The 11,189-nt window shown below is 38.9% G+C and overlaps 1 protein-coding gene across 1 annotated transcript; it reads right to left on the reverse strand.

Annotated features, from left to right (window-relative positions):
• Positions 1-783: 783 nt before the first annotated feature.
• Positions 784-10,765, reverse strand: LOC127128128 (uncharacterized). Its single transcript, XM_051057374.1, has 4 exons — positions 10,283-10,765; positions 8,890-9,165; positions 8,383-8,520; positions 784-2,758 (listed from the first exon to the last, which is right to left on the reverse strand). The coding sequence occupies exons 1-4, from the start codon at positions 10,574-10,576 to the stop codon at positions 1,208-1,210; spliced, it is 2,259 nt and encodes a 752-aa protein (XP_050913331.1). The 5' UTR covers positions 10,577-10,765; the 3' UTR covers positions 784-1,207.
• Positions 10,766-11,189: the final 424 nt, after the last annotated feature.

Here is an 11,189-nt window from a genome sequence, read left to right on the forward strand (position 1 = left end):
AGTCTGCATCATAGAAAACTTGAATGGAAGGAGTTGTATCGAGAGGCAGTGGAAGCAGATGAAGACCATGAGAGAGAGAGTATCCTTGAGATACCTTAGGATTCTTTTCACAACCATCCAATGAACTTCAAGACGATACCATATTAGAAATTAAGCTAGATATGAGTTTAATCTCATATTTTATTCTATAACAAAATTATGCTATTAACCGAGAATTATGTTATAGTTGAAGTTAGTTACAAAGAGATGACACCTTATTACTTATAGAGTAACAAGGTGACTTGCTATAGTAGGTAACAATGACACATAGAACTAACATGTGTCAATTCCCTCATGCTAATGAACTCAACTCTGTATTTAGCAAAGCTCATTTTTAAAACTAATTAATTGATTCATTCCATTTTAAAAACTAATCACTTGATTCATCCATTTCAATTTTTATGAATTTTAGTCTCTCATCTCATTTGAACCTAATTTTTAATGATATGACCCTTCAATTGATGAAGTATCGGTGCTTAAGTGAAAATGTAAAATTACTCATAATAATTTATAACTTTTAATATGATATAAATTATTTTTATTAAATTAATATTCTTAAAACATAAAAACAAATATCTAAATTTATTCATTCCAATTTTAAACTAAAACAAAAGAAAACCGGAAAAAAATATGAACAGAAAGAAAAAGAAAAAAAAGTATGAATGCAAAATCTAATTTGCGACAAATTAACAATGACATAATAGTTCAATTAATCAATCACACACATAAACAATACTGACAAACTTTTCCAAAACATCACTCTCATTTATTTCCTAGTGAAACAAATAGTACAATATTTTCAATCACACAAAAACAACTGCTACTTATTTGATTAGCTTTCACTGGAAAATTGCTGCATTTATTTGTTATCAAAATCTCATAGTGAAACTCAAGTTTAGCCAACAACAGATATCAACAGAGTTAAAAAAAAAACATCAACTTCCTGTCAACGATGTTGTCGTCCAACACCGCAAGCGCATCCCGATGAGACAAACCGATGTAATAACAAAAAAATGCTACTGTAATTTCGTGTTTCAGCTCTTTGACGTACCAAAAACTAATCAAAATCTTTACAATACAAAACGTGACTAAAAATACTTCGAAATGAAGTATTGCCTCTAGCAGGAAACATCTATATACATCCTACTATAAATATTGATGCTACAACTTATATGTCTCTCTGCTTATGAAAAATAGCCTCTCTGGTTACAAGTTTAATACCCCTCACCCAAAGCTCAGCAGCTTCAAACCCTCCCTCACAGACAAAATGCACTTCCCTGTTCTTATTAGTAAGCACCCTAAACATTCCAGGTACTTCTGCATCACCTTTGTTGTACCTATTTCTACACAAAATGGAGCTTGGCCCTAACTCTGCCTCACAGCACACCACATTTCTCCTGCTTGACTTACCCCAACAAAGAACGCCTGATGAACCCAACATACTTAATTGTTTTACATGTGGGGTGCCCTTACCACATTTTGTGTGTTTTTGAACGTAGGCACCATCTAATACCCATTTACGAGCAAACTCATCTAGTATAACACCCTCAGCATCGTTTTTACCTCCACCGAATTTCCTTGCATGTAAAAGTGCAGTTTCGCCTCTTGTATTTTTAGCATTATAATGAGCCCCATATGAAATTAAAAGCTTACAAATGGATGCATGGCCTTCCCTTGCTGCTAACATAAGTGGCGTGTAGTCTTCTCCATCTAGAACATTGACATCAAAGCCTTTGTTGGTCAACAATGAAACCGCATCCAAATCCCCACGACGAGCTGCATAGTGTAGAGCATAGAAGCCACCAGCATTTCTATTACCCTTTTCGAGTGCGAATTCAAGCATGATCTTTTCAAATAAATCACTCTTATTATTCAATTCAGATAGCATTATTGTTGTTTCACCAGATTTATTGCACAACTTTACATCGGCTCCAGCATATACAAGCAATTGAAATGATTCAACGTGACCTTTCACGGCTGTATGCATAACCGCTGAGAAACCACTATAATCTTGATAGTCAAGATCAAATTCTCCAGATTCGATGACAGTTTTCAATGCTTCAGTATCTCCTGCCTTAGATACAAAAATCAAAGGGGAAAAGGTGGAAGTATTGCTGGATTTGGGTATCTTGCCGTTTTTAATCACACTCAACACTGCTTGTTGAAAATCATGTGACCAGTTGTACAACTCGGCAAGTGAACTTGCAGATTGACATGCAATATTCTCCAAGCCAAAATCAGCACCAGCCCTTGTCAGTACTTTAAGACACTCCTCTTGCTTATATTTTGCACAAATCATCAGAGCTGTGTCACCAGAATCTGTTAAAGAATTCAAGTCACAACCAAAATCAATAAGGCAATGAATTATGGCTGGTAAGCCTAGACGACATGCCATGTGTATAGGAAGGAACTTGGTCTTGCTGGTTGTTTTGACTGGGGATTCCACATTGACACCACATTCTAAGAGTATCCTAACAGCCTCGACATTGCCACAGAGGATAGCATGGTGTAGAACGGTTCTTCTATGGTGATAACTATTTGAGGAAACATATTGCAAGAGTAAGTTTAATATAGCACCACTATTTTCAAAATACTCAACTGCGCACCAGGTGATACCATATGGTTCTCCCAGTCCAGCACCCACACGGAGTTCTTCACCAGTTGAAATGTCCCATGACCATGCTCCAAGCCTCACTTCAAACTCTGTCGTAGCACCATTCTGTAGTTCATTTGTAAGAAAATCCTAGTGAGGCTCAATTAGCGTTAACAATTAAAATGATAGTAAGAAGACGGATGCAATTATGAGACTATCAGCAGAGTTAACTAATAAAATATTAAACACTACAAATGAATATCGTATTTTATGTTTTCTAAATTGCTGTTTGGCTGTAAAACCGGCCTAATAGAGTAGTTTACTAATATGCCCTTCATTTTATTTTTCTATTCTGTTTTGCTGAGCTGTCAGCTTTGTTAGTGGTGTGCTGTTAGCTTGTTATGCGCCTCACACCTTTCTGTTTTGGATTACATGGATATATATTGTAGCCTCTTGTATTACTGTTCATCATATAATACAATGAGAGTTTCTTTTCATTCTCTCTCTTTACCTAATTCTATCATGGTATACAGAGCTTAAATTTTTTTCCGATCCATGGAATCTTTATTCCCTTCCTCTCAGGTGAAACTTTCTCACCTAATTTCTGTTAAGCTTGACGACAAGAACTTCAAACAGTGGAAGCAGCAGATTGATGGCGTCGTCCGTGGTCATCGTCTTCAACGCTTTGTCACTGTTCCGGTGATTCCGTCACCGTCTCCCTCAGATCCTGCATCTCACAGTGCGTTTCTTGAGTGGGAACAGCAGGATGCTCTCATCTGCACCTGGCTTCTCTCTACTATCTCCGATGCTCTCCTTCCTAAGCTCGTTGACTGCAAGCATGCGTGGCAGGTGTGGACCGAAGTTCATCGCTACTTTGATGTTCTTCTCTCCACCAAGGCTCGTCAACTTCGTTCAGAACTCCGGCGTCTTACGAAGGGTTCACTAACGATTACTGAGCTTATGACGCGTTCTCGTGACATCAGTGAGTCGCTAACCTCCATCGGTGATCCCGTTCCTCTTCGTAACCTAATTGAGATTGTTCTCGATTCGTTACCTGAGGATTATGATTCTATTGTCGCCGCCGTCAACAGCAAAGATGACGTTAGCTCCTTGGAAGAGTTGGAGTCTTCCTTGCTTGCTCATGAGTCGCGATTGGAGAAGCATCGCAAAGCTGCGATTACAGAACCTGCGACGGCGACGGTCAATCTCACTCAAGCAACACCTTCTCCTACTCCAGGCGCTTCTGATCAAGTCGTCTCCGAGGCGTTTCCTCAAGGAACGAGTCACGTCACCGCTAATGCTGAAAATCATTCCTATGGTGCACGTGGTGGTCGTTCTGGTCGCGGTGGTGGTCGATTTGGTCGTGGAGGAGGTCGTTTTGGGAAATCACCGTGTCAGATTTGTCACAAACCTGGTCATGATGCTTCTGTATGCTACTATCGTTATGCCAATTCCAGTGGTGCTAGTTATCCACATCATCGAGCTCCCTTCAATCCTTTTCACGTGGCTCCTCGTGCTGTTTATCCTGTGCCGCTTGCTTATGCTTCTCCCAGAGCTGCACCTCCCAGATCTTCTGCACCACAAGCCTTTTATGCAGGTACTGAAGCTAGCAGTGCAAACCAGTGGTGGTATCCTGACTCAGGAGCTTCTCATCATGTTACTCCTGATGCCTCTAATGTGTCTGACTCTGCCTCCGTGCCTGGAACTGAACAAGTTTTCATAGGTAACGGCCAAGGTTTGTCCATCAACTCTGTAGGTTCTATGTCTTTTCCCTTACCTCACAAACCTCATCTATCTCTCACTCTTAACAATCTCTTACATGTCCCTCACATCACTAAAAACCTTATGAGTGTGAGCAAATTTGCTCAAGATAATTCTGTATTTTTTGAATTTCATCCTAAGTTTTGTGTTGTCAAATCTCAGGCTACTTCTGAAGTCTTACTCAGTGGTCTTGTTGGTGCTGATGGCCTCTATAAATTCTCCAATCCAGCTGCTCCTCCGTTGTCCAAGTCTTCTTCCTCTTATAGTTCTAGTCATAGTTATCCTGCAGCATACAATTGTAATGGTTCCTATAGGACAGATGTTATAGATTCTATATCTCAGTGTACTGAATCTGTTGCAAATCATCCTATAAATCCTTTGTCTTCTTGTAATGAATCTTGCAATTATAATGTTACAAGTACCTTTTTCAATCCTTCTCTAAACTCTGTCAGTACTGTTTTACCTTCCTCTCACTTTAATGCTGCAAATTCTATTGCATCCAATAAATATGTGCTTTGGCATACTAGGCTGGGACACCCCAATCATCATGCCCTCACTGAAATCTTCAAACTGTGTAATCAGTCCTTTCCATCTAAACCCCCTGCTGAGTTATGTCATGCTTGCTGCATTGGCAAGTCTCATAGACTTCCTTCTTCTTTATCTACCACAGTTTACTCTCATCCTTTTGAGCTGGTTGTATGTGATCTCTGGGGTCCTGCCCCTATGCAATCTTCCAGTGGTTATACCTATTTCCTAACCTGTATTGATGCCTTCTCTAGGTTTGTTTGGGTTTTTCCTCTCAAACTTAAGTCTGACACCATGGTTCAGTTTCTTCAGTTTAAGAAAATGGTTGAACTTCAGTTCAATTGTCCCATTAAATGTGTCCAAACTGATGGGGGAGGTGAGTTTAGGCCTCTTACCAAATATCTCACAGATTTAGGGATTGTTCACAGATTCACTTGTCCCCATACACATCACCAAAATGGCCTTGTTGAACGTAAGCACAGGCACATTGTTGAGACTGGCCTCACACTCCTTGCTCAGTCCACCCTTCCCTTAAAATTCTGGGATCATGCATTTGTCACAGCTGCATATCTCATTAACAGACTTCCTACAACTATACTTGACAATGTCTCACCTTATTTTAAATTACTTCACAAAAACCCTGACTATACTACCCTTAAAGTCTTTGGCTGTGCTTGTTATCCTTTCCTTCGTCCCTATAATTCTCATAAACTTGATTTTAGATCTCAACTGTGCATTTTCCTTGGATACTCTACCTCTCACAAAGGCTATAAATGCCTTGCTTCAGATGGTCGCATTTTTATTTCCAAGGATGTTGTTTTTAATGAAGCAAATTTTCCTTATTCCACCTTGGTTTCTTCTTCAAAATCTGTCTCTCTTCCTAACACTCCATCCTCTTCCTCTCCCTCTCTCAGTTTTCCTCCTGTTCCCTCTACTCCCTCTACTTCTAATCTGTCTTCTATGCCTTCTTCTTCCTCAAATTCTGCTTTTCCTCAACTTAGCAGTCCCACTATTCCTAATATTTCTCCAATCTCTTCTTCCTCTTCCTCTGCTGCTCCCTCTAACTACTCTTATTCTTCCGGTCAGCAACCTATCCCTCAACCTCTCACTGCCATTCCCATTACCTCTTCTCCTTCTTCCTCTCCTGCCCTCATTCTCTCTGATCCAGCTGAAGCTAGCACTCTTTCTCCCTCCTCTTCATATTCCTCTCCTTCAGTTGGTCCCTCCCCTGGCCCTAGTCCTATTTCCCACCCTGCTGCCACAGCTTTACCTTCCATTCACCCTCAAAACATTCATCCTATGCAAACTAGAGCCAAAAGAGGAATCACCCTTCCTAGACTTCACCCTACTCTATTAATAGCCCACCTTGAACCTACATCTGTTGAACAAGCCTTGGCTGCTCCTAACTGGTTTCAGGCCATGAAGGAAGAACATCAGGCATTGCTGAGAAATCAGACCTGGACTTTGGTGAAAGCTCCTGCTGGAAGGAAGCCTATTGGATGTAAGTGGGTGTTCAGGACTAAGGAGAATCCTGATGGTTCCATAAACAGGTATAAAGCCAGATTAGTGGCTAAAGGGTTCCATCAAAAGGCTGGTAATGATTTTCAAGAGACTTTCTCTCCTGTCATTAAACCTGTCACTGTGAGAATTGTTCTTTCTATTGCTGTTACAAACAGGTGGCCATTGCAGCAGATTGATGTTAACAATGCCTTCCTCAATGGCACTCTTGAAGAAGAAGTCTTTATGCAACAGCCCCCTGGCTTTGAAGTTGCTGACAGCACTCTTGTTTGCAAGTTAAATAAGGCTATTTATGGTTTAAAACAGGCTCCTAGGGCCTGGTTTGATAAGCTAAAGTGTGCCTTGGTTCAACTCGGGTTTAAGGCTAGTAGATGTGATCCTAGCTTGTTTTTGTTGCATCAAGGTAAACTTCAGATTCTAATTCTGGTCTATGTAGATGATATAATCATCACGGGTAGTTCTGCTCCTTTTATAGCTTCCTTGATCAAGCATCTCAATAATTCTTTCTCTCTCAAACAGCTGGGACACCTTGATTATTTTCTAGGGATTCAAGTGACTCATCTCCCTAATGGTTCTCTTCTCTTATCTCAGACTAAGTACATCACAGATTTGCTTTCAAGGCTTAATATGTTGAATGCCAATGGCATGCCTACTCCCATGATCTCTAGCAGCAAATTGTCCAAGGTTGGGTCTGCTGCGGTTGATGACCCTACTCAGTTTCGGTCTGTGGTTGGTGCCCTTCAATATGCTACCTTAACTAGGCCAGAGATCTCTTTTTCAGTCAACAAAGTCTGTCAGTTTTTGTCCAATCCTTTAGAGGATCATTGGAAGGCTGTTAAAAGAATCTTAAGGTACCTAAGTGGTACTCTGCACCATGGTCTTCTCCTTCAGCCTGCTTCTATTCAGCAACCAATGCAGTTGCTAGGGTTCTGTGATGCAGACTGGGCATCAGACCCTGATGACCGGAGATCTACTTCAGGGGCCTGCATATATCTTGGGCCTAATGTTGTTTCCTGGTGGTCCAAAAAGCAACAGGTTGTTGCAAGGTCCAGTGCTGAGGCGGAATATCGCAGTATGGCTCAGCTAGCTGCTGAACTCATTTGGATTCAGTCCTTGCTTAAGGAACTCCATTATTCCTCTCAAGTTCCCAAGATCTTGTGTGATAACTTGAGCAATGTTACTTTGGCTCACAATCCTATTCTTCACAACAGGACTAAGCATATGGAGCTTGATATTTTCTTTCTGCGAGAGAAAGTACTCAGCAAAAGTCTGACTGTTGCTCATGTACCAGCTCAAGATCAATGGGCTGACATTCTCACTAAGCCCCTCTCTGCTGCCAAGTTTGTTCCTCTTCGTTCCAAGTTGCGTGTGTATGATAAGGCTACTTTGACCAGTCTGCCATCAGCTTCTAAGGGGGACTAATAGAGTAGTTTACTAATATGCCCTTCATTTTATTTTTCTATTCTGTTTTGCTGAGCTGTCAGCTTTGTTAGTGGTGTGCTGTTAGCTTGTTATGCGCCTCACACCTTTCTGTTTTGGATTACATGGATATATATTGTAGCCTCTTGTATTACTGTTCATCATATAATACAATGAGAGTTTCTTTTCATTCTCTCTCTTTACCTAATTCTATCACGGCCTAACATCATTAAAAAAGACCGCTGCCTTGGCAGACTGATGACAAAATATTCAGCTTTAACCAGATGAGGTCACTGACTTCTTAGTTCTAACATGATGAATTAGAGCTTGATGGGAACTATTAAGAAAAACTATAATTCATTTGAAAAATGTAACAGACCATAGTTCACAAATGGAAAATTACAAAAGCAAGAATATATTGGCTGTACATGACTAGGATTCTGCAGAGACATGTGAAATGTTCTCGCAAACTAAACCAAACTGTACTGGTAATCGAAGACTTGAAGGGGGTCAAGATACAAGTTTACCTGAAGGAGCAAACTGACAACATGGATCTGCCTATGAACTACAGCTGCAACTAGCGCATTACAATCTACATTTGTGTGGAGAGAAGGCTTAAGTGACTGTAAAAGCACCCGGTCCGTAGCACTTGCATCCACACCACACTGCCATTGAAAAAAAGATATCAAACTTAGCATATCACACCAAGTATTTACCAATAAGCGTACGTTAAAACTACCAATAAAAACAGAGTACTGAAAGGCATAGGTTTTTTTAAAAGTCTACTATAGAGGACAACAGCTAAATAATACTCCAGGTGACACTAGTTTCGTACTATTATTATGTGAGGTTGTGAGGACCTGTCAGTTGTAAGTAACTTGTAGGGAAGTCTCTATGAAGAAGACATCAGCATGGAGCTAACCTTTTAATGTGCCAGATAATAGCGACCAAGAAACTGTGGATGCTAGTTATCATATATCAGCTCAGAGATGCCATTATTAAATATATAGAATCATGCTGCTGCAGAACTGTACCTTTATGAGTGTCTTAACCACATCGACAAACCCCCGACAGCATGCGGCCACAAGTGCATGTACAGCAATATGAGGTCGGACCAAATCAGAGCTCATGAGCAATTCCGCACATCCTTCTTGTCCATGGCAGCTTGCCTCTAGAAGAGCCTCTTCACAAGCTGGTTGTGATGCCCCTGATTTAATTAAGGTCTCAAGAATATCAAGGTGGCCCTCCCTCACTGCAGCAGTAGTTGCAAAACCTCTAAAGAGCTTTTGATTTACATCAGCTCCCACACTCTGATCAACATGTTAATGGTTTGTAGTCATTTATATGCTGACAAAAACTAAATATTCTATTTTGTTTGAAGTATAAAAAGTATGAATACAACACCATAGCAACATGATCAGATATCAAGAATTTCTTATACATTTAGAACATCTTCCACATTTCAATTGATTTTGTTTTCGTCTTTCTTTACTTTATGCAGTTAATTATGCACTTTAAATTAGTTCAAGAGACTAAAGTCAACATACATACATATAGGGAGGCGCCATGCTATGTCGATTGCATTATGTATTTATGTCCAATGGTTGGGACAAGAGAGTATGTGGCACACAACACATGTTGGCTACTAAAAACAAAAAGGAAATCAAGAAAAAATGTTATTTTGGACATATATATGTCTGGATTCACCCTCTCAACAATCATGCAACCAAAAAATAATATTGTACTCTCAACAATCAAGAATCTTATTCTTTTTCCCTAAAACAATTTTGAAATTTTAAAATCGTTTCAAACTAATGTGTTAAAATTATTTAGATTTAGTAGGAAGTGAAAATTAGAAATATGTCATGAGGAAAAGGGGACATATAATAATGTTAAGGGAGAAAAAGCGAAGTGGGGACCAATCACCATAAATAAAAGTGTAACAGAAGAAAACCCATCAATAAAACGGGAAGGTTTCAGAAAATTCAAATTAGATGTTACTTTTTCTTCCCCGTAACTTTGTAGATTAACTTTAATTTCAAAAAAATTAAAGATGATAAGATGCATAGATAATTAAAAAAAAAACAGTTATTTCTTTGGAAATTAAAACAAGAAAGAAAAAAATAGAGTGAGACCGTTTTGAATTAGTGATTTCTTTTTATCTCTAACCAGAGCTAAAACTCTGATTAATATCGTAAGATAGAATTAACAACCAAATCACTCATCTAAAAGTAAGTGTTTATATGCATCTAAATAATTTAAAAATGAAAAGAATAACATGTTAAAAATCATTTAATCCGATTCTTCAATTTTCAAAATAAAGAGAGAAGAAGGAGAATGAAAATGCATTTGGAGAGATTCAAAAACAGTATCAAACAACAACTCGATCAACGAATCAGAAAAAACCGCAATAATAATTAGTATTACCAGTAACTTTCGGACGAGTGAGGCATTTCCGGCATGAACCGCGAGGAAAAGAGGCGTGACGTCAGAGACGAATTCCTTAATCCCGAAGCTGACCTGACTGGATGATTCGTGGATCAGAAGTAACTCGGTGCTTCTAGTCTTCAAAGTAACGGCGCCTGCGAAGTTGACGTCAAGAGAGGGATCGGAAATACAATCGGAAGCTAAGGACAGATCACCGGAATGAGAAGCTTGTAGAAGGCGACGTGAGACTTGTCCTTCGTAGTGTATCGGAAAAATCTGTTTGATGGAAAACATCTCAAGTGAAGGTGAGTGCGGAGGCGAAGGTGAAGGTTTGAATCTGTCTTTCTTTCTTTTTCTCTTTCACGATGCGAGAATCGAGAGAAAGAATCGAAAGTTGAAAGAAAGTAGCGCCAGGAAGTGAGGAGGACGAAGAGAGAGAAGAAAGAGGCTGGTTGATTATTTATAGTGAGATACTCCACACTACTGTTGACTATTTGTTAATTTAATAATATAATTGTGTTGAAAAGGAAAACTATATACGATTACCAAATGTTTCATAACATTCAACTTTCTTTACGAATTACGAGTATGTTTCATTTTGCGAGATGAAAATTATTTGGGTCATGCTAGCTACTATGGCACAAACACTCTATAATAATTCTAAATAAAAAAAAAATAACTATTTAAATTTTTAATTTATTACATACACGTATTTTTTAAAATAAATTTATATTTTAAGCTTTTAAAAAGTGTCTCTCACATTAGCATTTATCAAATTATTTATAATAAATTAATTTTTAGAAAATCATTTTCTACCGTGTATTTAGGGCCCGTTTGTTTTGGCTTTTTTTAAAAATGATTTTTATAGTGTTATAAATTTTAGTGTAAGAAAAATTTACATAGAAAC

The sequence above is a fragment of the Lathyrus oleraceus genome, chromosome 3 (genome assembly GCF_024323335.1).
Source record: "Lathyrus oleraceus cultivar Zhongwan6 chromosome 3, CAAS_Psat_ZW6_1.0, whole genome shotgun sequence".
Lineage (NCBI taxonomy): Eukaryota > Viridiplantae > Streptophyta > Magnoliopsida > Fabales > Fabaceae > Lathyrus > Lathyrus oleraceus.

What these genes read in the sequence shown, in the direction of transcription:
- LOC127128128 (XM_051057374.1), bottom strand. Translation starts at nt 10,576, where the DNA reads ATGTTTTCCATCAAACAGATTTTTCCGATACACTACGAAGGACAAGTC. An exon ending in TGGTTAAGACACTCATAAAG is followed by an intron (nt 8,521 to 8,889) that starts GTACAGTTCTGC and finishes TTTCAATGGCAG; the next exon opens with TGTGGTGTGGATGCAAGTGC. An exon ending in TTGTCAGTTTGCTCCTTCAG is followed by an intron (nt 2,759 to 8,382) that starts GTAAACTTGTAT and finishes AATGAACTACAG; the next exon opens with AATGGTGCTACGACAGAGTT.